This window comes from Mauremys reevesii, linkage group 2 (genome assembly GCF_016161935.1).
Source record: "Mauremys reevesii isolate NIE-2019 linkage group 2, ASM1616193v1, whole genome shotgun sequence".
NCBI lineage: Eukaryota > Metazoa > Chordata > Testudines > Geoemydidae > Mauremys > Mauremys reevesii.
The window spans coordinates 34,921,137-34,948,415 of record NC_052624.1 but is presented as its reverse complement, the minus strand read 5'-3'; the positions used below and the strand labels follow the sequence as shown (position 1 = coordinate 34,948,415).

Below are 27,279 nucleotides of genomic sequence, written 5' to 3'. Positions count from 1 at the left end.
GTGGAGCCCGGGTTCTGAGAGCCTGCCCCCAGCACATTTTAGAGACTGGGCTCCACCCTGAGTTAGAGTGTCTACATTGCTATTTTAGCACAAGCCCAAATCAGTGGATCTGAGCTCAGAATCACTGCTGTGGTGTTTTGTTTTATTTTGCTGGGTAGAGGTACCCTAAGAGTCTCCATTGCATTTCCTGGTGTGCACAGATCTTGATACAAATCCTTATCTTCGCATCAGAGAAGACGCTCTACACTAAAACAGGCTGAATTGATTCCAAGTCAGTTTTACAGTGTGTCTTGACTGTCTTACGCAAGGATATTAGAACTGATCTTATGTGACTTAACTATGGCTGATGAACATTTACTGGAAAAAAAACACTGCTTACTGCATTGAAATGGCATGTCAAAAAAAATTAAAAGTGACAGGGCAACTTTAAAGGCATTAGAAATAAATGCCATGCCCCTTCTTTTGGAAAATGGAGAAACCCAAGATTTCACCATTTTCAAAAGAAAACAAAATGTCCTTACAGAGAGCGAGAATGACTCTCTCTGAGACTTTCAGATCCAGAGCACAGAAGATCCAGTTTGTTCAAGTTTCAATAAAAGGTCAGAACTCAGTTTAATAAAACTTATTTGCCCACAAAAGCAAAGCCTCATTCTTGAAGGCATACCATATGCTTAGTTATTCTTTACATATGAAAGATGCTTCTGTTCTGTAGTTCATTTATCCATTTGCTACTGACTACAGACAAAAAGGTACGATTTCAAAATAGTATAATGTGAGAAATTAGTTTTCCTATAATATTCATTTGAAATGTATAGTACACTAAGCCAAATGGTACAGTTTCTTTAACTTTTAAAACCAATTTTATCATTACAGAAGCAGATTGATATAAACTGAAAGAAACAGTGTGTAAACTACCATAAAAATAAGCCTTCAAAAATAAGTTTCAAAGACTTTTTAGAGCACAAGTTTAACCGATACATGACTATTGACACATTAAAACAAACATTTATAACATTTCCCATTTTATCTGATAATATAAGCAGAAAAGTTATAAGCTAATCTTTAAAAATAGTGTTCACAATACTCTGTTGTATTGTTTGAAGATGACTCCCCCCCCACTCTATAGTAACAGTTGGAAAAGGAGGAAGGGAGAGAGGTACTGTAGTTTTACATTATTGCTCCTGAAAAATATAGACTTCAGTACTGGAACTGACCTTAGGACTCATGAAGAGCCCCATGAGGCAAATTATGCAAGGGTTCACACCTATGCAAGGGTTCATCTATGCAGATCCAACTTCAACATCAGGACCTTAGACTCTATATCAGAAAGCCACGTAGCTGATAATGCAAAGTTCCCATTCATGTAGTTCCTATAGAGGAAAGGGGGGCTCTTACATATTGCAGAATATCAACCACTCTCCTACTCTTGCTTGTTTCATGCTTGTTTAGCGGAACTGTGTAAACAGATTTTTCTTCTATTCAAATAAAATTTAAAAGACTAGACTAATTTCCAATGAGTCACCAAAAGAAATCCAACATTTGTAAACTAAAAACGTCACTGAAGAGGCTTCAACTATTTTGAGTGATCTAAATGGGATTGTTAATTTATAGGAACCTTGTGGCAGAGGGGTCTGAGACCTCCCAGTGTTCGTAATTTGTAAAATATACCTGTAAATCTCAAAATCTTCATGCCAGGTGTCAAGATATTGAGGAAATCTTAAACTGTTTTCTTCATTTCCTTAACACTCATGAAAATGTATGCAAGATTATCACTTATATAATGCTGATCGGAATCACACACAAAGGAAGTGACAGTTTGAATATTAGGTACAGCATTATTAATTCTTAGAAATGTCTATGGAAAGCACTGATCAAGCAAACATGACATAAAAATGAAGTTATTTGCTGTTCTTAGTCAAACTCAGCATCAGAAGAGGCATCAAAATGAAAGCACTAAGACACAGAATCTAGACCAGCGTGAAGGCCCACATTTTATGAGCTTTTTTTTGTGGCTAATGTTAATCTTGTGTATAGTTCTGACGGTTTTAGCAATACATTTATGTTATGAAAAATTAAGAAGGAAACAGAATGCAAGGATGGGTTGTAAAAATCCATATTCAATGTTCAAGTATCAGAGGGGTAGCCGTGTAGGTCTGTATCCACAAACAACAAGGAGTCTGGTGGCACCTTAAAGACTAATGGATTTATTTGGGCATAAGCTTTTGTGGGTAAAAAACCCACTTCTTCAGATGCACAGAGTGAAAATTACAGATATAGGAATAAATATATATCAGCGCATGAAGAAGGGAGTTACCTTACAAGCGAAGAACCAATGTTGTGGCTCTTCCAGCCCCCAAATGACTTTCTTAAAAATCATTACTGTGAATTAGCATATTGATCTCCTGTTTCTTGGTCTATTTTCAACAATAACTAGTAAAATAATGTGCGTCTCTTACAGGTTTTTACATTAGTGCCCATCACGTCTCTAAGTTGTTGTATGCAAGTGAATAAAGATAAAATTTTGGTGGGCCAATCTAATAGGTTGGCAAATACTGGTAAATGATGTAAGACCTAAATTCAAGAGCAATCTCAGGACTTGCGTCATTTGGAACAATTCACTATGGGAATTCTGCAGAGCTATTCTCTCATCCTCCAGAAAGTATATATAGTATAAATCAAACTTTACCATCTCTTACCAGAAGCTGAGAGAGAAAGCTGCATGTCCTCAAAACCATTAGATGAATGCAGTAGACTTCTCCAAGTCAAAAGGCATGTGGATTAAACCAATTGAAGTCAATGGGGAATCTTTCCACTGACATCAACAAGCATTAGTTTGGGCCCTATATTAAGGAAAAGCCACGCTGCTGAAGTCCATAGCATTCAGTAATGAGGACAGGCATCTATATTGCAAAACTCAGTGTACATCTTTTCTAGAAATAACAATGAGGTATGGTGAGAGATTGAAGTGCTACAAGAAGGGGTGCTGGAATAATTTGATAATTTAAAAAGCAACAAGCCACCAGACCCAGATTGTATACATCCAAGACAAGGAGTTTAAATATGAAGTGGCTGAGCTGGTACCAAAATATGCTGTCTCATTAAAAACAGCTGATATACCATACAATAGCATATTTATATTTAAAAAAATTTAAATTGGGGGAATTACAGACCAGTAAGCCTTCCATTTATATCTGCTAAATTGGGTTGAAATTATAATTAAAATCAGGGTATTGACATATCTGGAAAATCGTGCTATGCTAGGGTATAACCAGTTTTTGAAAAGAAAAATATCATCTCTCACTATCTAGAAGAATTTTTTTCCAACACCAGTAAAGTAGTAGATGAAGGAGAACTGGAGGAAGTAATTTAATTTTCAAAAGGTCTATGACCAAGTCCCTCACAAGAAGCTACTAAAGAAACTAAGCAGTCACTGCTGTGAGGCAAAGTACTGTCTTGTATCAAAAAACTAGCTAAGAGACAGGAAACAAAATAGAAATAAATGGTTAGTTTTCATCATGGCAAAAAGGTAACAACGTGTTGTTTCAAGTTTATTTAATAATAATCTAGAAAGTAGAGTGAGCAGCAAGGTTGCAACATTTAAAGATGACAGTTATTTAGGTTAGCCTAGTGCAGAGAAGACTGAGTAACTTCAGAGGGACCTAACCAAACTACATGAATCAACAATACAATAGAAAACTAAGTTCAATTTAATAAATGCCAAGTAAAGCACACAGGAGAAAAAAAAATCTTAATTATACATCTCATATGGCTCTAAATTAACTATCAACTCAAGAAAGGTATAGCATATCTGGAATCTGTTTGCACAATACTGGTCATTCCATCTAAAGAAGATATTGCAAAATTAGAAGGGAAGAGTGACTAGAATGAATAAAGGCATGGGAAAAACTCTCAAAGAGTCTGAAAACACTGGGACTGTTTACTTTACAGGGGAAACAAATAAGAGGGAGACATGGAAAAGTATATAAAATAATGAATGGAATAGAATAGGTAAATCAGGAGCTTTCTTTCTCTTGGTCTGATAACACAAGAACAAGAGGACATTCAATGAAAATAAAAGGTGGCACTTTCAATACTGATAAATGAAATCCTTTTTCCAAAACCACTAGAGTGTGGAACTCATTGTCACAGAATGTAACTGAGGCCAAGAATTTAATAAAATTCAAAAAAGGATTAGAGACACAAGGTGGGTGAGGTAGTATCTTTTATTTGACCAGCTTCTGTTGGCAAGATATAAGCTTTTGGGCTTACACAGAGCTATTCTTCAGACTGAATATACTACCTCACCCACCATGTGTCTCTAGTAGCCTGGGAACCAACATAGCTACAACAGCACTGTATACAATTATATCCAGAGTTATAACAGTTAATCCTAACAAAAATTTTGAAGGGCTATAAAACCTCATACTTCGTTTTTTAAATCAATCTCCAAGTATTAGGGATTAGAATGAGACCTTCATGGAGGGGAAGATTATTATACTATTATTCCCTTATTATACTTCTGAAGCATCTGGTGTAGGCCACTGTGAAAGACAAATACTTAGATGGACCATGCTCTGATCCAGTACGGCAATTCCTATGAGTACAATACTGTTGGGGGGGGGGGGGCGAGAATATTGTTTTTTTAAAATATATACATACACACAAACTTGCACGCACACACAGTGGTTGACACACTTTTGCAGAATCATGCAATAGTTATCCCTCACTAACACCAATGTATTAAGTTGGCACTCAAAATTGACTAATTTACAAATATCTTACCTGTTCTGAATTAAAGCAATTACTTGGGAATATGTCTTCCCAATAACACTCTCTCCATTAACTTTTACAATTCTGTCACCTATGGGAAAAAAATAAATAAAAAGTTAAACATACAGCATATTTGTTTCTATTCCAGTTCTCTGGATTCTTCTCTATTCATTTTAAAAGGATGTTTCAGTACTTCACAATCAGGATCACTAACGTAATGAATTTAAGTTTAGTTTGCTTTAAAAAAAAAACTACAAGCATATTCTTTGCTGCTTAAAAAGATTTTTCTTTATGTGTAGATAGTGTGTATAAAAAACAAAAATTAAAATTTTCCTGCCAAATATTCATATGTGGTACTTAATTCTATGCTCCCAAATTACACCTCTTAAACAACTCATTTGCTCAAACAAATGCTCTATTGAATACACAAGCAGGCACAAACAATATAAAAGAGGATAATTAAAAAATTTGGCCTCCAAAACAACTTTTGAGGGATACTTCTCTATATTGAAATATGTTTAAAAAATTATTTACAAGCAAGCTTTTGTTTAGAAACTTAAAAAAAATATGTAATTTTGGATTCAGAACACCTCCAGCAGTAGCACCTGTTCTTTCAACAGTGCAATTTTCTTTTGTTCTAGAATATAGCAGTGACAGCAATAAGGAGAGAATGTTTCTAAAACTGCTCCAATTCCTTCTTTTCCTTAAAATGCTAGTGTCGCTAACATGATACTTTCAGCTTTTCAATGTCCAAACTATCTATCCACATGGTGCAGTGGTCTAATTCTGTGCCACCTAGACTAAATTTAGAATTGAACTGCAGTTTCTCTGAGCTTTTCCAGGTAGTTCTGTTGGGTCCTACGGATTATAATCTTCTCTCACTCTTCAACCACAGATAGATGGCAATTTAACATAAAGGAAACATGAGAGATCTGTGTACTGTGGGCTCATTTTCAGTTTTGAAACAGAAACTAACCTCTTCACTATCACAACAGAGCTAAAAGAGGTTGTCCTCTTATACAATATAGGAATTATAAAGTAATCATGTGCACATCCTGGTCTTCTCTCTTTCTCAAAAAAACTAGAAAATGTTTAAGGAAGGACAACAACTTTTAAGAGAGTCTTTGAAACAGGAGCAAAGAAGGCTTGAACTCTTCTAATAACGTAGAGAGGAAGAACTCTTATTTTTCTTAGATACAATCTTCCCTATATGAATACCCTATAGAAGAGGTTAACCAATTACCGATATATACTGGAGACTCTTTGGAATGCATGACTTCTGAAGACTCTTCAGTGATCACCTCTCCTGCTTGCTGGCATCTTGCTGAGGACAAAGTTCCACATGAATATCTAACCTGGCTGAGTTCCAGAAATGGATCTAATGGTTCCTTTTTTACTGGTTTAGACTGTACATATGATTTTCAACACATGATTAACAGAGGATCACATATTGGAGGTTTACAAATGTAAACTTTGTGAACAGTGCATTTGAGTCCTTGTTTCAGCTGATTGTTTTGCTGAACTGGTATTGCTGGGTAAAGTAGTTTCCCAACGGTGAGCAAGAACAAGAAGCAACACTACCTAAGAAAATTTAATGCCAAACATCCTCTCTGCTGGTAATCCACATGACTGATGAGTTATCTTGGCTAGTGGAAGGCCAAACTCCAGATAAGTAGGTAGATCATTGTGAATTCCCTACCTAATTCCACTGAAGTGTTGGATTTTTCTGAAGCCACAGTTTAGTCTGGAATGCTTGAATCATTCTCAAGCTACAAAAAAAAATTTACAGATAAAAATTGTCATTATTTAGGCCAAGAGCTACATACTTAGGGGGTTTTAAATCCTGTTCTAAGAAGTTCAGCCATATTGCAGGGCTTCTTCCAAATACCATCAGATCCTTCCCTTTGGCACTGAAAATAGGAACTGATTTTTTTTTAAATCATAGCTTCAAATCTTGCCTGCTTTGGTACTTCTTGTTTTCACGTAGGAATATTGAGTAATGATGAACATTCTTAGATTGCCTCATATCACCTGTCTTCCTGTGGAGTTTTTATCTCCAGCCTGCTCTCCCCATGATTTTCACATCAGCTCTCAGGCTGGGAACCAGCAGAAGCGATCTGGGTCAGCTTGGAGCAAGTGCCCAATGACTCAAAAAAGGAATTGCCTGGAAGCTTACGTGGCACTCAGGACAGACTCAGCCTCAGGAATGGAGGGATTGAAGGAAGATTATAAGGCGGAAGGGGCTTTGCTCTGTCGTAGATAGACAGAAGGAGAGAATGTGCTTATTGTGGGAAGAAGCAGGTAAAAGTTGTTACAGTTATCCAATGATTAAATCCACCTCTATACTTTTTGGCAACATTGTGAATCAATCTGAACACACTGGTACCAATTCTCTCCGCCTTGTATGTTGTGGAGTCATTACATTTGTGCTGAGTGACTGCAAAAACATTCTGATAGCATTTTATACCCACTTTGCATAGGTGTACATAAGGGGAAGAGCATGGGAGAATCAGGCCCATTATAGTTACAGATATTGTAATTGCTTTCTACTATGTTTGGGATTCTCCGATGTGATCTCAGAGGTAAAAAGCTTGAAGAGTCAAACATGGGAACTATGGACCTGCTCAGCAACAACCCAATTAGACTTATGAATACAAAACTACATCAAACTATGAAAAATGTTTAAACTAAACCATTCTGCAGCTAGGCTATCCTTTCAATTTTACAAGATTATCACAAATCTCTATATTACAGCAAGCCACATTTAGTTTTTCCAGGCAACTGATCCACTGACAAACTGGGTGTTTCTGTCCAATCAAACTGTGAATGAGACATTAGGTAATACAAAATAAGTGCCTTGCAGCAATGAAATACAAACTGACAAAAATAATGAAACATAACTTTAGTTCATATTAGATTTCAAAATGTTTTAACCTCTTTAGCTTAACCATAAAATGAAATAAAACCATATGTTGCAATGGAACAACTCAAGAAAAGTCGGTTCCACAAAATGAGATCCCACTATATACAAAGTGATTGTGTCAGAAGCTAAGCAATCTAAGTGGCTGACCAGTCTCTGAGTGCTTTATAATGTGATTTACAAGATACAGCCACAATAATACATTTCAATCTAAAGTTTTTAACAGAAATAGCAACATGACCTAATTAGATATTATGACTATCAGCAGTCTCCTTAAAAGGACACAGGTAATTTTTTTTTAAAAATTATAATTTATTCTCCCCCATCTGGGTTTCCTTTTTTTTTTTTTTTTTTTTAACAAGTCTGAAAATAAAATATTCTCTGTATTGATTTTATCCTTTTCAGTATGGCAAATGCTGAATTTCATCTTCAGTCAGAAAAGTAACATGCTCTCTTTGTACAACTTCAACATAAGTTGCACTTTATCAAGCAAAAACATCTCTCTCTATATACCAGCATCAAATGATGCCATTGTTGCTCAGAAAATGCTTGCTATTGTAAAACTATACCAGAGTGAGGAGGGAAAAAATAGGATGTACTGCAGAGCCTGGAAAGTTAGTGGTTTGATTTTTTTAAAATTTCTAAATGCCCTAGAGTTTTCATATTTCTTTTGAAAAACTTACAAAATTACACTATTCCAGACAATTAATACATGTACACTATTATTAAAAAAATCTCAACAGCCAGGTCAGGGGTGTTCTCTGACACACATGTATTGCTTTTGTGTAGTATACTGTTTGCCATGCTTTTAAGAATAGAAATTCACATTTACAATGGTATCCAGCTACATAAATCTGTAGTTGTATAACTTGTAGTATTGTTCCTGCTAAACATTTTCTTTTTTGAGAAATTTAAATAAAGAACCACAAATTATTACAAAACTTAGGCTAAATCTACACCAGGCTTGTACCAGCATAGCCATGTTGGTCACAGGTGGGAAGAGGTGAGAGCCTGATCAATTTAGGCATGCAGGCAGAATTATGTAGCGCAGAGTTATAACCTGGTATAGATTGTTTTGCTTGTGGGAATTAGGGGGGTGTTTACTACATTGGTATAAAGCGCAACTTTGGCTGATCCACACCAGGAGTGTTTTGCCAGCATCGGATGCATTCTCTGCTTCAAAGAATGTATGGACTAAATCAGATAAAGCAAGCAAAATAATGGTTAGGGAGAAGGCCAAATGGGGATTGCTCATATTTATTTGCTTTAAAATAGGTGAGGAGTGGGAAAGCGGAGAGTTAAATGATTTGGAACCCATCAAGTTATGCATTTAACCTACGTAACCACATTAAACTCCTGTTAGCCCTGGTCTTCCCTCAACCCTTCCCTCTTGTTTGTCACACTCACTTGTCCCTTGTCTTATATTAATTATAAGCTCTTCACAGCTTCCTTTATGTTTGTATAGCACCTATCACAATAGGACCCCAGTCTTGATTGGGGATTTGGAGCATTAAAACAAATAAACAACACAAAAATATGAAAAATACAGGACAACCACTCAGGAAAAGGAGTGTGAGGGTATTATAGGAGAGCTGAAGAAGACCAGAAGGATTGCTTGAAGAGTTGGATTTGATGTTGAGGTCTGACAGAAGAGAGGGCACTCCGAGGACAAATCTGGCGACAGTGCTCAAACTATGGCTAGATGGAGTGGTAACATGACTGACAGCATAAAAGAAAAAATTGTGAAAAAAGCAAAGCAGCAGCAAACAGAGGACTGAAGAGCAGACAGTGGGAGAGTAAGCAATATAAAATGGGAGCCAAGATTAAGGTGGGGGCAATATTATGCAACACTTTATAGGCAAGGAAAAGGAGCATGAGTTTTGGTAGGGAGACAGGAAGCCATTGAAAAATAATCAAAGGGGTGAATTGCGTGGTCAGAGTGGTGGGACTGAAAGAAGACTATAGTAGCAGTGTTTTGGGCTGTCCACAGGGGGAGAGGTGAGAGTAAGCAAGTCCAGAAAGTACAATAATCAATATGAAAGACAAGACTGCAGAAAATTATAGCTTTGTTTATATTAAATTAGCACTATAAAAGAACAGCACCTGTGCATAATCCAGCTTCGAAAGCAGGTCCACCTTCTTTAACCTGCTTAACAAATATGGTATCCATTGGTTCCAGTCTGTTTCTTTGCTTCCCTAAAGAAAAGCACATGTTTTGAAAGATATTTTATTAAGCTGTATTATGATGCTGAATTGTAAAAACCATTCCGAAAAAAACTTAATCATGCCATATTCATCTTCATATTAAGTATTAGGATCCAAATTATTTCTTAATTAATTTGGCAAATAGAGTATTAACATCTGTTCTATTTGAAACCATTTGCTTTCTCTTGGCTAGATTGAAGATCTTTGAACTGTCTGTTAAACTGTAGTTGCAAATTTGTAGCACATGAATATATCAAAAGACTGACACTTTTCAGCTTTATTTTTTCATCTCATCAGTATTCCATCCTCAGATTGGTGACCGTGGCATTCAATAAGGGACATCCCTTGTTTCCCAGATTCCCATCTGGCAGGTTTATGAAACCATACTAACTGAAATCACAATCAGAATTACAGTGCTATAACTTGAAAGGGAAAAAAAAAAGGTATTTATCCAAAAGAGGGACTAGACTTTATAGTATCCTGAGAGCACCGTAAAAAAAACCCCCAAACTACTGACTCTAACAACAACTCACAGCTCCCCAAGACAGACAAGAGCTGACTAAAGGTCTTTGAAAATTTGTTTTTGATGGAAATTCAAAAAGCAAGGTGCACACCAAGGTTAATCATAGTGATTGTGCGTCTAAATTGTACATATATTACATGTTCATAGACTGAGTGAGACATTCACAGGTTTATTTCAGGGAGTCTAAACTGGTGAAATTTATAACCTTCTTGCCTCCTCACTGTGCACACTCACAAGCAACATAAATACCCCACCTCCTTCCCTTCTGACACATCACTTTTGCATTTGGTCCAGTAGGGTGCAGCAGGAAACTGACTAGCATTTATAAATTAAAATAAGGAGATGGAGCATACTACAAGTTACATCTATAAGATGGAAGTCAGAGTTCATCTATGTCTTAACTGTAATGTATCAAGAGAGCTGGAATGAAATACAGTAAATTACATCTTAGACTTGCATCTGAATTTGGCCCACAGTGTACAAACAAACAAGTCCTAATGGTCCAATTTTGCCAACTGCTGAGCACCCTGAACTCCCAATGAAAAGCAATTACAACTGTAAGTGATAGCAGAACCACAAATAAAACCTTAAGTTGCCATAGGACAATCAAGAAAGTTGGCTCTATGAAAGGAGATCACTTTATATATAAAAGTGATTACATCAGAAGTCGAGCAGTCCAACTGGTTGATCATTCCTGGAGTGCTTTATAATGTGATTTGCAAGATACAGGTATAATACATTTTATTCTACAGTTTTGACAAGAAAGAGTCTTCATGGAGAAATACCTACTATATCTGGCATTCTCCACCTGCTCAAAATATAGACATTAAAACACTGCTAAACCTTTTATGGCCATTCAGAGGCACTAATACTTCAAGTTTAGACAAGCTAAAAATGCAAGGCAAATACTGACTTGCTCAAGCTAATCACAGAATCATAGAATCTCAGGGTTGGAAGGGACCTCAGGAGGTCATCTAGTCCAACCCCCTGCTCAAAGCAGGGCCAATCCCCAACTAAATCATCCCAGCCAGGGCTTTGTCAAGCCTGACCTTAAAAACCTCTAAGGAAGGAGATTCCACCACCTCCCTAGGTAACCCAAGCTAAGGACATGAACAAGTTGTTCCAGCTGCTTATAGGGACCAGCACCTATAAATGGGTGATCTCTTGTAGGGTCAGATCCCATGACCACCAGTATTGCCATTTTCCTCCCTTACCCCAATCACACAATTGAGAAGAAAAAAGAAAAAACAATGCTGGAAACATCAACAGACAATAATAGATAGATACTTGCTACCAATATAGTACATTCAGTTTATAACCACCCCTTCAGGTAAGTACAACACCAATACCGCCAATAGCTCAGACCTGAAATGCATATTATGTGATGAAAGATCAACAGATCTGACATCCTTTTAAAAGACAAGGCTCCCATCTTGTCCTTGGTTGTTTTTTTTAAATTCCTAGTCAGTTGGCAGCAGAGGCCCAATGCTGGATCACCCCATCCTCCCAAGTTATTCTATACATTGTTTCTATCCGAATACACAAAACTAGGGGCCAAGCAGCCATGTCACTCCCATTCAACATCAAATGCAGACAAGGATCCCTTGGAAAAACCGAATCCTTCGCATGCATCCACCATATCTGTAAATCAGTGGAGATAATTACATACTAATCTACAGAGCACAGAGACTGAAGGCTTCCCTGGAGAGCTTGAGTTTGACAATAGTGGAGTCCCCAAAGTTCATCATGACAGGGGACTAACATCTACACCGACAATATCTCAGATGGTGGCCAAAAACCGCCTCTTCTACACACAAACACTCCACTTTGGGCTTCACAGGTATTCTTAGGCCCAATTCACAAAGTTGGTCTCACACTGGACTAATTCTTTGGCTTAGAAATGGAAATAGGAAATATTAGAAACTCACCCCTTTTCCCAGGAAGGTCACTACCTCCTTCAAACCAAGATCAATCTGCAGGCACACAGGTTGGAAGAAGGGACTATCACCATGGTCTGCCCCTGTAAATTTATAGTCCCAGATAAATTCCAGAGCATCTTCAATAAAATCTATATACAACTGAAGAGCCAAAGAGTGGAAGACCCAGAAAGATGCTACAGGCCTGATCCTTATTTGCACTAAAGCTGCTTTACACTGCTAGAGCAATGTAAAATGGATTTAATGTAAATAAGACTAGGTCACTTGAATCACTCATGAGCCATTGCCAGACAGACTGGCACCATCAGACCCTTAGGGCTGGTCCACATTAAGAAGCGGGGTCGAACTAGGGTACGCAAATTCAGCTACGTGAATAGCGTAGCTGAATTCGAAGTACCCTAGTTCGAACTACTCACCCGTCCAGACGCCCCGGAATCGAAGTCCGCGGCTCCAAGGTCGACTCCGCCACCGCCTTTTGCAGTGGTGGAGTACCGGAGTTCGAACTATGGCTTCTGGAGTTTGAACTATCGCGTCCAGATTAGACGCGATAGTTCGAACTCCGAGAAGTCGAACTCACCGCGTCGACCCGGCTCGTAAGTGTAGACTAGCCCTTAGATCTCTTTAGTTCTCAGATACTGATGTCTGATGACACAGGAAGGAAGGAAACAAGTGGCAAGACTTGAAAACCTGATCAGAAGCTGGTAACTCCAAAACAAGGTTTTCTAAAATCCTATGCTATGGCTGTAGCTGAGACTAAAATCTTTTTTCTCTTCTGCCACTGCAGCAGGTAAATCCTGTACCACAGAACTTTAAAATGGTCTGTGATTGACTGTCTCAGTTCAGATTGCATCCACACAAACTCAGAAGCCAGCTCCACTCCATGTGAATAACTATCAACAAGCTTCTCAGAGAAGATCTAATAAGTCCCAAATGCCCTCTCTCCAGACAGCAGTAGTCACATGCTAAGACAGCCAAGCCTCCCTCCGCTCTTTACAGAATTCACTATTTTCCCTGAGCAAGATATTAGAGTGCTGGAAGGAATCTGCATCACTACCTGTGATTCGCAATATAACTGGGTGGCACTTACCTCTTGCAAGTGCCCCCTGGCAGAGTGTGTGCGCCTCCACTCAGTCTCTGTAATTGTGCTATGTCTTCTGTAACTCAGCCCTCCAGCCAAGTCACACACAGTCTATATATGAAACACAAACAAAACAAACCCCTTCCGGGATAAAGAGTCCAACAGAGGCCTATCTTGGTATCCCTTGGGTGGTACAGCTTCCTTTAGCCCTCCTTGGGCTCAGTCTTTAAACAGTTCTGACCCTGGTATGGGTCCGTGCAGGGCTGTCCCTAGCTATTTTGGTGCCCTACGCAGCGCCCCCACTGGGGGGCTGTGTGGGGCCCAGCCCCAGGCCTCTGCCGGGGGCCTCCATGGAGGATGGGGGCTGGCCACTTCCTGCAGGAAGTGGAGTGACCCGGCCCAAACCTGCTCTGCTCCCCTGGCTCCCAAGCTTGGGGGAGGAAGGGGGAACCGCCCCCCAGCGCTCGCCAGCAGCGCGGCTGGGAGCCAGGGCAGTGGAGCGGAGCAGGCTGGGACCAGGTCGCTCTACTTACCAGTGAGTGCAGGCCCCGCCGCTTCTGGAGTCGTAAGGGCGAGTGGGGGCGGGGCTGGGGTAGGAAGAGGCTGGGGCTGCAGCAGCACGCAGCTGTGCAGGGCACCAGGAAATCTGGTGCCCCAAATCTCCTGGTGCCCTACGCAGTTGTGTACTTTGCATATGGGTAAGGATGGCCCTGGGTCCATGCCCCGAGGTCTCCCTCCCTGGAGACATCTTCACCCTCTCTGGGCCCTTCTCTGACCCCAGTTCTCCAGCTGAGTCGCTAAACAGTTCAGGTCCCCTTCTGGGGGTGTTCTAAAGTCCTATATCACTGACCCTCTCCAAGGTCTTCTCTGGGATCAGTTCAACTCCCTCCTCAAGAATTTAGCCCCTCCACTTGTGGCCGGTGGGGTCCTGGGCCTGCCCACTACTCCTGGGTCCCAGCTGAGGGACCCTACAAATAGCAGCCACCCGCTGCATCCCTTTGACTACTCACGATGCTGCTACAATTTCCTTGGCCACTTCCCCAAGACCCCTTCACCCTCACCTTAGGGCTTCAGCTGCCAAGTTCCAGCAACCAGCCAGGAGCTCCTCCTTGATACCCCGGTCCCCGACAGCAACCAATCTGTTTGAGGTTCTGCAGTCCTTTCAGCCAGCCAGGAACACCATCCTTGCTCCTATGGCTCCAAGTAGAAACTGCCTCCTGTTCTGTACTGCAGCTTCTTTTGTCTGGGCCTGGAATGGTCTGGGCCTGGAATGGCTGCTCCTCGCAGCCTCCCTCTGATTGGCTGCTTCCCATGCAGCCTCTCTAGGCCAGTTCCACTGCTCCTTTTTGGGGACAGGGTATGATAGGACCCTGAGGCCTGTAGCAGGGGTCCTCTGAGTCTGGTACACCCCATCACACAGACCCATGACCACTGTGGCTGTGGAAAGATGCATCTGGAGCATCTGGCACCTTTATTGGTAAAAATCATCAAATGCCACCTTTGATGAGGACACCTTTGATTAGAACATGTCTTAATGCCACATATTTTTAAACCTTCTCTTGACTCAGGCCTTGACAATTACCACCCCAGCAAACTCCCATTCTTGATCAAGATAATTGAGAAACTAGCTGAGTAGTAATCTCACTCTGTACCTACATTAATCAAGTAGTAACGATGAAAGCAGTCATCCTTAAGAGTGAAGGATGTAAGAAGAGAGGACAGGGCTCCTAGCAAGAGTAAGCTTCAAAGCTTTTGCCCTAGCTAATGGTTAGAGAAATCAGAAAAGTGTAAAACTGGCTTTCAGAACAGTGTAAAACTCTTCTTCATCTTAGCTTTTCCATATTCTCAACAGCAAAGAAGAGAGGAATTAGAACTAGAGAAAAAAGAAAAGAAGAAAAAAAGAGAGAGAAAGGGGATAAGGAGTAGGAGGAGAGCAGAGAGAAGATAAAGCAATAAAATTAGGCCATGGAGCATTTGTATGTTTAGTTTTTAACTCTTTGGGAGGTTATTGGAAACTACAGTGATGAGTGCCTTGAGAAAACCTGGATAAATAGCATGAGTAGATGACAATTCTCAAATAATAAAACAAACTCATTGTCTGCCCCTACAGAACATTTAGAAACTAAAAAGAAAAAGAAAAATTAGTCAACTCCTTCCTCCAACTGAGATCATGGGAGCGTTTGTATGCTTCCACAATGCATGAACCAACTTTTTCCTTGGAAAGAGGCATTAGCCAGCTTTTTCCCCCAAGATGCCACAGAATTCAGCACTTCTGCCACAGAATCCACTATTTTTCAGCAGCCATGTGCCTAACATTTTGGTTTCTAGCTCCCTGCCGTGCTAGGACCTGCCTGCAGCTGATGTTTGCTCTGCAGGTTTCCTAGCGGGGGAGGGGGGGAATGTATTGGGCTACTGTACATTCTATATGCATTGTTCCATGGAGCTAGGTAGCAGGACACTGGGGAGTGAGAACTGAAGTTCAGCTTGTATCTTCTACTCCAGCATATACTTGTAATTAGGCCACCTCAGCCACCTGGAGAAGAGTATAGCAGTCAAGACCTGCATATAGAAGGTGCTGAAGCCAGCTAGAAGCTCCACCCTTTCCTAGAATACATGAGGAAGAGGTGGTTCTGAGCTGGACAGCCTCAGGAGTGGAATGGGTGCTGCTTGAAGACCATAACAAAAAACGTATCCTTTCGAACAGTCATGGTGAAAACACTGATCATGACATTTTATGTCAAAAAGATATAGCTATATATTTTTGTAGACATGAAAATGAGGGATATTTTGCTGCAAAAGACTAAGTTAATATTGCCATTGAGAAAATTGGTCCCACTGTGTCATGGAGTAGTTGGGGCTCTGGCTATGAAATGAGAATCTAATGACACTATTAAAACTAGGTTAAAATATAACAAGCAGATCAAATGTTGAAGACAGTGGCAGAAGTTATGAAAAGAGCCGTGAAAATATATTCCATAAACTCAACACTTGTAGGAGAGCTGCATTAAATAAATTGCAAGGCAAGCATAGACCAGGTGGTGCAAGCATAAACTTGACACCAAAAAGTACACTGGCTCCCAGTTTTCAAAAGCTACCACCAAATCTGCACCCAAGACAGAGGTCAGGATAAGGGTACTCTAGAAATGAGACTCAAATGCAACAAGTTACTGGAACTGTAAAATGTGCCCATATACTAAGTAGGAGAGTCTCAATAGGTTATGCTGCAAAGACTAAAACTGTCCTAAACTGTCCACAGTATGAAATCTTTTCCATAAAGACGCAAAATAGTAGAGATTGTGATACTAAATCCAATGGCACAAGTAACTATTTCACAACTCATGCAGCTCTAACACAACAAGATTCAGTAAAAGACTACCCAAATCACAAGTCAAATAGGTTCTTTCAGACATTGAATTAAAAGTAATAACAGACTGTGTTTGGGGAGGCGTGAGGGTACACGAACATGGAAATATCAGTGGCTTTTTGTGTTTGAGGAAAAATATTTTAAATAAAACCAATTACAAGGCACCACCAGAAAGTTCCCGTGAAGTGAAGACATACTGAACAATGCATAACAACAAGACAGAGGAGCACAGAACCTTAGAATCCAAACAAAACCACAAGATCACACAGGAAAAAAAAAGTCTATATTCCACAAGAAACCCGAAGTTACTCTGTATTCTGCTTTAAGTAAGAATTTAGCAAGACTAAATATCAGGATACCACAGATGAACAAGCTATTTACAGCATTCTACAAAGCATGGAAGGGAAAAAAGAGCCAATTGGCTAGGTAATGTTACCACTAAATAGCTTCTCTAAACAGGGGTTCTCACAACCTCAGAGTGCGGCCACCAACTCTCATTGGTGGCTGCTCTGACAATTTTTCCTAAAATGTTTAATTTACTTTAGGGGGAAAAATAAATATGCACATATACATATCCAAATCATTGCAATTTATTTATGTACAGTTTTTCCCTCCAGACTCAACAAAAATAATGTACACTTGTCTCTATTCTTTAGTGGACCTAAACAGAATAGAAACACAAATAAGATGCCTTGCACATTCTTGTCTTTTGTTCTAGTGGTTTCTTTTGCTTTTTGGGTTGCTTTTTATTTCATTTTATTTTTTCAAACTTGCTAGCTAGTAAGTCTGCTGCTGTGAAAAGTGATGCTTGTATGTTAATATCACTTTTCAAAGCCTCCCAGCTAGCTACTAAGTCTGCTGTGAAAGTGGTAATAAACACACAAATATCACTTTTCACAGCAGACTTGGGGTACAAATTAAACCCTGACGGGGAGGTGGATAGGGAGGCAGAGGGGCAAAGGATGGCAGAGGGAATAGATGTGAGGCTAGGAAAGGCAACAGGGCCCATGAGGGTAGGAGAAGGAGGTGAACCCAGGGCTGGAGCCCACTGCCAAGCAGTCCCAGGGGCTGGAGCCTGCTGCTGGGTGGCTAAGCGACAGAGCCCAAAGCCCTGTGCTCAGGGGACGTGGTCCAGGGATGGAGCCTGAAGCCCCACAGCTGAAGCCTGCCACTCATCACCCCGTGGCTGAAACCCAAGCCCACCGACCCTGAGAAGGTGGGGAATTCACTGGCTGCCTGCTCCTCCAGCATCTCTCTCTCCAGCGGGAGCAAGGCCCAGATCCTTGCTGGTGGCCATGGGGGAAGGGACACTGGTTCCCCCTCCCCCCATTCACCACCCAGAAGGTGGCGGCCTCAAGAAAAGCCCCTGGTGGCCTCATGCAGCCACGGTGGCCACACTTGAGAAACACTGAAGAGTAGGGTTGCCAAGCCTCCACGACTGGCCTGGAGTCTCCAGGAATTAAAGATTAATCTTTAATTAAAGATTATGTCATGTGATGAAATCTTCAGGAATACATCCAATCAAATTTGGCAACCCTACTGAAAAGTTGATCATCATTTTTGTAAATATATTGCTATGTTTAATATACACAGAAGCTTCATACACAGGAATACAGAGTTTTATTTATTTGAGACAAAAGAATGTTGTACATTTTCCAGGCTTACACTGGGAAATGAATACTTTTCAGTTCTCTTTAGTCTGCTATACTAAAACTGTTTGGACACAAACGAAAACTGCTCACCATTAGTAACAAGCATGAGCTTTGCAGGAAGTGTATGCCCCAAAATACTGCATGTTTGCATTTTAAATTATAATCTTAACAGAGCTAGAAATACAGAATTTCTTCTTTAAGAAATAGCTGAAGATACAATCCTAACTCACCATATCAAATGAAAGGGGATAAATGTTAAGTGTCTTTTTAAATTATGGAAGTGTGAAAGCACTTAGTGTTATAAACCAAATTACAGGTTTGTGTTTACACTGTCCATTTAGGCTGAACTAGGCAAGTAACTTCTTGCTAAGTAATTCAACTACAGGACTTGTGTTAAGTACTACTGACACTTCCAAATGAACATTTTTAAGATATCAAAAGCACAAAAAAGAAAACCCTGAATTTCACAATTGACCCACTGCCTTGAAAGGTTTGCAAATATAATTCACACCATGTAATGCAGCACACAGAATTTCTCAGTATATTAGATGCAAGGATTTTCTAGCATGGCCTCCATCTGCCCTCCCTAGCCCACAAATTAAGAACAATCTGTCCCGTAGCAAAGACTAACGCAAACTCTCTCAATTTTTCGAACTGGCACTAGGTACATTGACTATTGTCACATGAAAGAAAGACTATACACCTGTTACTGGAGTTGTTGGAGTGTACTGCCTCTACACATTCACACTTGCACAACATCCCTCCCCAATCTTGCCAAGACCTCACATAAATAGTAAAAAAGAACCGAGGGCAGCTGGAGTCATTGTCCCTTACAAGTCTCCACAAAGAACACTCAAACCTGCAAGAGAGTGAGAGGACTTGTGAGTCACTGTTTTCTAGATGGTTCCAACCCCTCAGCATGAACCATATTTTTAATCATGTGGGTCATTTGAAAACTGTTCATTTGATACATTGAGACTGAACAATTTATCATGGGTTATAAAAATACAGAAGTAAAAATGAACTGAGCTTGGACAAATGTGTACATTTTTCTTTTGAATATGACAACTTTTTCCCTTACCACGTTTACCTTTGCATTGCTTTAATATGTAAAAATCCTCCAAACAATTATATTTACTGTCCCAATGTTGAGTTTAGCCACAAATTATCACAAAAGCAGAGCAAGAAAACATGTTTGGTATAACAATACACTAGAAGGCTCCTGCCCTTTCGTGATTTGGGAAGGTCAATTAAACCATGCGGAAACTGGCTTTTAAAGTTAGCCTTATTTAAATAGTTTGAATAAAATTGCTTGCAAGAGGTGAGTCAGCTGAGTGGAAAGTATTTTTCTGAACTTTTATAGAGCAGTAATTAAATCAGAAGATGAAAGCTTTGCACAGTGAAGACTGACAAACAATAGCTTCAATTTAAGATAACCTTAACAGGCAATGAACAAACATACATCAAGAAACCTTTACGGAAAGTACTGGTTACTAAATCCAAATTAGTATTATTATTATTTTTTTTTTTTTTACTGTTTGTCAAGGTTAATTGAGGCATCAGACATTTAAATTCCAGTTCCTTCACACGCTGCCCTTCCTCATTTTTCACTAAAAAAGTGACATGCCTCACGTAGGTAAATTGATAGTTTCTCTTTCGCACATACAATTATGCTATGTCATCTAAAACAGACTTCCTATATCACAGATCAAAGTTCTTTGCTCTTTTTGTTTGAAGTTTAAAAGTTTCTCAGTTATCCATAAACAAGATAATCAAAGTTTCGATACATCTTACATGTATGGCAATTGTTTTCCTTTATTTAACTCCTATTCCCAGAGTAAAAAAAATTACATATATTTTTCAAAGTGTCACATCCACAGTTTTGGGACTCTACATTTCACAGTGAAACTGTAGTGCGCATGAAAAGCTGGTAGTTTATAACGAACATGCAGTCAAATAAAAAACAGTTTATTTAGAGAAATAATGCATTTGAGAAATAAAAATTAGCTTAAAGAGGGCACTCACTGGACTCAACCTTACTTACTCATAGTTAGATCTGCTTTTGCACCAACATCACAATGGAAGTATCTTATACAACCCCTCATCTTCCCTGAGTTCAGACACCCTCTGCTGGAGTGTGGCAGCAGTGACACTCCAGTTTACCTTGGCTCCCTCTGACTGCGCAACTTTTAGCTCTCTGCTCTCCATGACAGAGCCTTACAGTTAGATTGTCTTACAAACTACTGACAACTTAAAATGAATTGGATTTTCAGTCAGCATAACTGGACGGCGTCTCTTTTAGGGTGGTCTAAGGATCCTGTGTACTGAATTTGCATTCCTTCTGGCTCAGTCAGGGCTCGCCTTCATGGCAGCATTAGCCCATGGATTAATTTGAGCATTTACCCAACCAAACTATGGCCACACAAAAATCTCCAGCTCAAGTTAAATGGTGCTTTAAACTGGACCCAACTGGCCCACTGGATAGTGTAGGTCAGGAGTCTGCAGCCTTTCAGAAGTGGTGTGCCAAGTCTTCATTTATTCACCCTAATTTAAGGTTTTGCGTGCCAGTAATACATGTTAAGGTTTTTAGGAGGTCTCTTTCTATAAATCTATAATATATGACTAATCTATTCTTGTATGTAAAGTAAATCACAGAGGTAAAACTTCCTGCAAGAGAACAGAGAAGTTTGAAGGTTTAAACTAAGGGAAAAGGATAGCTCAGTGGTTTGAGCATTGGCCTGCTAAACCCAGGGTTGAGAGTTTAATCCTTGAGGGGGCCACTTAGGGATCTGGGGCAAAAAATCAGTACTTGGTCCTGCTAGTGAAGGCAGAGGGCTGGACTCAATGACCTTCCAAGGTCCCTTCCAGTTCTAGGAGATAGGTATATCTCTATTATTAATTATAAATAAGGTTTTTAAAATGTTTAAGAAGCTTCATTTAAATTTAAATTAAAATGCAGAGCCCCCCAGACCAGTGGCCAGGACCAGGCAGTGCGAGTGCCACTGAAAATCAGCTCGCGTGCCGCCTTCGGCACGCGTGCCATAGGTTGCCTACCCCTGGTGTAGGTTGTTGAAGGCTGAGTGCTGCTGACATTTGAGCTAATACAGCAGCGAGAACTCATGTGGATTATGCTGCTAATACAAAACACACTGCACTGCTCAAGTTTTGTTTTGCATTGTGACTAAGCTCACTAAACTCCAGAGGAGTTAACTGGGTGTAGATAACAAGCTGACAGTGCATGAAGAGGAGCCCTTATGGAGGAAAAAAATCACTCACTGATGCTCTCTCATTCTGACAGGGTTAAAAGCCACCAGGAATAAAATCCAAGAAAATGGAGTCACAGGTATTCAACAAAAGCAGCAAAGAGTCCTGTGGCACCTTATAGGCTAACAGACGTATTGGAGCATGAGTTTTCGTGGGTGAACACCCACTTCGTCGGATGCAAGGTATTCAACAAGGGTTCTTTTGCTTAATAAGTAGAGTATTGATTCCCATAACATCAGGTGAGTTACTTTAATAAGACGCATTAAAAATGACCAGAGCTAGGAAAAGAAACCCAAGGAAACATAAGGAATAAAGTCTGTAACCAAGAATGGGACAGATATGAGAGAGAAAAACAGCTTATGTTGACAAGCTAGAGGATCCACTTAGTCCTTTCTAGGACAAGCTGTGAAGTTCTCTCTTGTAATTTTACACAAGTCTTGTAACAGACTAACTGGAATCTTCAATGTCATAAGATTTGCTAGTGCCTTCCTTAATCACAGTGAGGCCACAGTTAAAGGAATAACCATGACATTCTTGTATCTCCTGAATTAATCAGCCACCTTGGTTTGGATGAGGGCCAACTAAGATTAGGTTGGAAGTTTCTTTTGAACAATACTTCCTGTAACCCTACCTGGTCTAAGCACTTCATAGGATTATCTATGAGCTGATCAGCTGAGACTACCAGCAATCACTCCTTCACCACTAGACAATTTCTCACATTGCTCGGTCACAACCATAATAACAAGGATAATCTGTTTGGGACAGGGCCATCTTTTGAGATGCCAGACGTAAGGCAGGAAGGCAGTATCATCCATATATTGTGCTATCGCGATCATCTGATTCACATAGTTGCCTTGTAATTAGTCTCTAATACTTTTTCTTTCGCCAGAAATAAACTTATCACAGAGGTAAAACTTCCTGCAAGAGAACAGAGAAGTTTAAAGGTTTAAAAGCAACATCTGGAATGACCTTCAATTGGGACCAGTTTGGCACAGGGCCAAATACATAGCGCCTACATAAGTCCCACAGCTAAATTAGACTTCCTGGGCTTTTACGCACAAAATCTTTTGACTCGGGGGGAGGGACGGGACGGACTATGCAAATGAACCCTCCAGTTTTACTTCCTCCCCAAGCATGCTGCCAAGCAGAATTGGGCTCTATAAAAATCTATGCCGCTTGCACCCCATATAATCTGGCATTGCAGAGAGCACTGGTTCCTGGGAAGCCTTTTATCCAATCAGTGGAGGGCTACAGAGTCCTCCAGTGATGCATGTTTTGCAGTTATTGATCTCTTGATGTTTGCAATCATATACAAAATTGCTTACTTGGCAAATGAAGCGTAATCGTGAACTGTTTCAGTAAATGCTAAACCATGGTTCCTATACTGCAGTCTGAGGACCAGCAGTGTCTACGGGAGCACTTACTGGTGGTCTGCAAAGGGATATCAAGTGGGTATTCCTTATTTTTCAAGAACTAGATTACATTTAAAAAGCTAAAAATAGAAAAGTAATATTACAAAAGTCTTCAGTCTATCTAAGCAATTTCTGCAGTTGCCATAGGAATGTTATTTCATCACCAGTGGAAAAGGAAGACTATTCTTTATTTATTTGCTCATTTATACATCAGTGATGTACTGGCACGCATGCCTATCATCACATCAAAGGACATTCATTTTAGTGCCTCATACCCAGCAATGTACACTTTTGGTAAGAGCCTATTCCTCTTTTCAGTACGACAATCCAGATAGATCAAAATGCTTGGATTGCAACCTGTGCGCACATTCTAATCCAGGCCACTGGAGGCTGGAAAAATGGGGCGAGCCCTGCAAAGATACAAAAATTTGGATCCGACATGCCATCAGCACTCCACCATCTATCTATCTACCTATGCACGCACCCTCTAGACCAGCAGTTCTCGACCAGGCAGCTGTGAGCCAATTTCAGGAGCCTCGTGGGGCAGAAGCCCATAGCCCCAAGCCCTGGCGCTACCTCTAAGAGATAGGTCCCTAAAATAGGAAGATAAGTAAGACGACTTCATAGCTAAAAAAATATATAATTTAAATGATTCTAAAGCAAAATATTTTATGCCAATTCTGTGACATACATTAAAGTGAATATATTCCAATACGAGTCAAACCAGATTTGGAGTTTTGAATATTTTCTGTATGAAGTTTAAAAAATTAAGAACTTGATTTTATGTCTTCCCTCTGCTTCTGCTACTATTCTGCTAGATAGCGTATCTAACAGACTCCCTCCCGCACCGCGCACGCACGCACACCCTCCAAAAATCTTTTTCCCCATTAAAGTGGCAACTGTATGGCATTGGTCTTGATTTTTCCACAAGAAGAGGACGTTACTCATCTTGTGCAGTAACTGACGTTCTTCGAGATGAGTGTCCCTGTGGGTGCTCCACTCCAGGTGTCGGTGTGCCCCTGCGCCTTTGATCGGAGATTTCTGCAGCAGTACTCGTACCAGCCATGCATGCACAGAGCCTGCCCCCCCCCGGCTCTGAGTATACCTCTTAGTGAGCATACGTGGCTGGTTCCCTCAGTTCCTTCTTTACAACGGAGGCTACCCCAACCCCGAAGTAGAGGGGAGGAGGGTGGGTAGTGGAGCACCCACAGGGACACTCATCTTGAAGAATGTCAGTTACTGCGCAAGGTGAGTAACCTCCTCTTCTTCGAGAGAGATATCCCTGTGGGTGCTCCACTCCAGGTGACTCAGAAGCAGTATCTCTCAAGGAGGTAGGGACTTTGGATCTGGTAAGAATGCAGTAGATAATACGGCTCTGCCTAATCGTGTATCAGAGAGAGGGCCCTGAGTAAGGGCATAGTGTTTGACAAATGCGTGTTCGGAGGACCAAGTGGCTGCTTTACAAATGTCAGTCAATGACACTTTACATAAGAAGGCTACAGAGGTAGACACAGCTCTAGTGGAATGCGTTCTGATGGATGTTGGAGGTGTAACGTTTTTTATCCAATAGCAGAGTCGTATGCAATCGGAGATCCAGTTTGAAAGTCTCTGGGTAGAGATAGGCATGCCTTTGTAGCGCTCCGCGATGGAGACAAAAAGTCTAGAAGAGAGTTTCTGAAGGGTTTGGTTCTGTCCAAATAGACGGACAAGGCCCTGCGCACATCCAACGTGTGCATTGTGGCTTCGAAAGAGTTTGCATGTGGTTTCGGGAAAAGTTGGTAGATGTATTGGTTCATTTATGTGGAATGAGGCGTGAACTTTTGGAAGGAATTTGGGGTGTAGCCTTAGGGTAATCATGTCTTTGAAAAAGAGCGTATATGGTGAATCTGCCATAAGGGCTGCTATCTCTCCTGCTCGTCTAGCGGAGGTAATCGCCACCAAAAAGGCTGTTTTCATCGAGAGGTGTAATAGGGAGCAGGTGGCTAAGGGCTCAAAGAGTTGATGAGTTAAACAGGACAATACTAAGTGAAGATCCCATGGAGGAGTAGGTGGCTTAATATCTGGGTATAAGGTTTAGAGTCCCTTAAGGAAACGCTTGGTGATGGGATGAGCGAAGACCGAGGTACTGTCGATTGTATCATGAAAGGTTGTGATGGCAGCTAAGTGGACTCTGATGCAGCTGAAGGAAAGGCCAGCGTGCTTGATGTCCAATAGGTAGTCGAGTATGCGGAGAAGGGGTGTGGCTGTAGGAGACAGCTGTTTAGTTGCACACCATTTTGAGAATCGCTTCCACTTTCGGAGGTAGCTGGTACGGGTGGATTGAGTTCTGCTGTGTAGGAGAACCCTTTGAACTTGGTCGTTGGTTCACGTTGGGAGAACCATGCAGGTACCAGGCTTTGAGATGAAACATGGAGACTGGGGTGAAGAAGCCGGCCGTGTTGCTGTGATAACAGGTTCGGGATGAGAGGCAGTAAGATCGTCGGTCAAATTGACATTCTGGTGAGGAAAGGGAACCATGGTTGTCTTGGCCATGAAGGTGCAATCAAGATCACCGTGGCAAGGTCTGTTCATATCTTTATGAGGACCCCGTTGAGAAGTGGTATTGGGGGAAACGCATAGAGTAAGTCCCGGAGCCATGGGATCATGAATGCGTCTCCGAGGGAGCGTTTGCCCAGTCCCGCCCTGGAGCAAAAATTGAGGCATTTCATGTTTTTCGCAGTTGCAAAGAGGTCTATGGTTGGGTGACCCCAAGTGCAAAATATGTTGTAAAATGATTCCCTCGTCTATCTCCCATTCGTGCTCCGGAGGGAAACGTCTGCTTAACTTGTCGGCAGTGGTATTCATCACCCCGGGGAGATAAGCAGCTGATATGCAGACGTGGTTTGGAAGGCACCAATTCCAGAGTTTTATGGCCTCTGAGCAAAGAGAGTGGGATCGAGCCTCTCCTTGCCTGTTTACGTAGAACATGCAGGCAATATTGTCAGTCATTATGCGTACATGCTGATTTTTGATTAGTGGCAGGAAGTGGCGGCAGGCATTTCGTACAGCTTGAAGTTCTAGAACATTGATGTGCAGGGAGGTCTCGGAGAGAAACCATAGCCCTTGGACTGTTTGGTGAGAGATGTGGGCACCCCAGCGTGTGAGAGATGCGTCGGTAACCATTATCAGAGTTGGGGAGGTCTGGAGGAAGGGGACTCCAGAGCAGAGGTTGGAGGGGACTGTCCACCATAGGAGAGAGTCTTTGACTCGGAAGGGTATGGCCAGAGGTTTGTTTAGCGAGTGCACGTTCGGTCTGTGAACCGTGGCCAGCCAAGGTTGGAAGCACCTCATGTAGAGATGTGCATTCTGGACCACGAAGGTGCATGAGGCCATGCGCCCTAGTAGTTGGAGGCAGTCTCAGGCAATGACCTGAGGGCTGTCGCAAAGTTTCATAGCCAGTAGTTTTATGGTATTGAATCGGTCGGGTGTGACAGAAGCTCATCCGGTTCTGGAGTCGAGGTCCGCTCCTATAAACTCTAGGTGTTGGGTAGGACGTAATGTGGATTTGTTTCTGTTTATTTGCAGGTCCAGAGATTGGAAGCAATCGATGGTGAGTTGTGTGAAGCGGAGGGCTTCGTCGAACGTGGAGGCCTTGAGAAGGCAATCATCGAAGTAAGGGAATATTATGACTCCTTTTTTCCCTGAGGTAGGCAGTGACTACCGCTAGGAGCTTGGAGAAAACTCAGCGGGCAGTGGAAAGGCCAAAGGGTAGAACTCTGTATTGGAAATGCATTGCGCCGAGGGCAAAACAAAGGAAGTGTCTGTGGGCCGGATGGACAGTGATGTGAAAGTAGGCATCTTGTAGGTCGAGGGCTGAAAACCAATCGCCCTGCTCCAGCGCTGGAATTATGGTGGTAAGAGTAACCATCTTGAACTTCTGCTTTTTGATAAATTTGTTGAGCCGCCTGAGGTCGAGGATCGGTCGCCATCCTCCAGTTTTCTTTTCTGTTAAGAAATAACGGGAGTAGAACCCTTTCCCCTTGTGACATTCAGGCACGAGTTCTATAGCCCCCAGTTGAAGGAGATGTTGCACTTCTTGCTGGAAGGGTAGCTCGTGAGAGAGGTCCCCGAAGAGGGACAGGAAGGGTGGGTAGGTGGGAGGTAAGGAGAGGAAG

The 27,279-nt window shown here is 41.1% G+C and overlaps 1 protein-coding gene across 21 annotated transcripts in view; it reads right to left on the bottom strand.

The window, feature by feature from the left end:
• ARHGAP21 (Rho GTPase activating protein 21) overlaps positions 1–27,279 on the bottom strand; it is a 239,276-nt gene that overhangs the window by 72,776 nt on the left and 139,221 nt on the right. For 19 of the 21 annotated variants that reach the window (XM_039522408.1, XM_039522406.1, XM_039522404.1 and 16 more), the window contains 2 exons: positions 9,794–9,886; positions 4,783–4,861 (listed from right to left, as the gene is read on the bottom strand). In XM_039522408.1, coding sequence (XP_039378342.1) covers positions 4,783–4,861; positions 9,794–9,886 — 172 coding nt within the window. Of the gene's footprint in view, positions 1–4,782; positions 4,862–9,793; positions 9,887–14,494; positions 14,514–19,152; positions 19,159–27,279 lie in introns of those variants that run through there. The other 2 variants (XM_039522419.1, XM_039522420.1) reach the window with 2 other exon arrangements.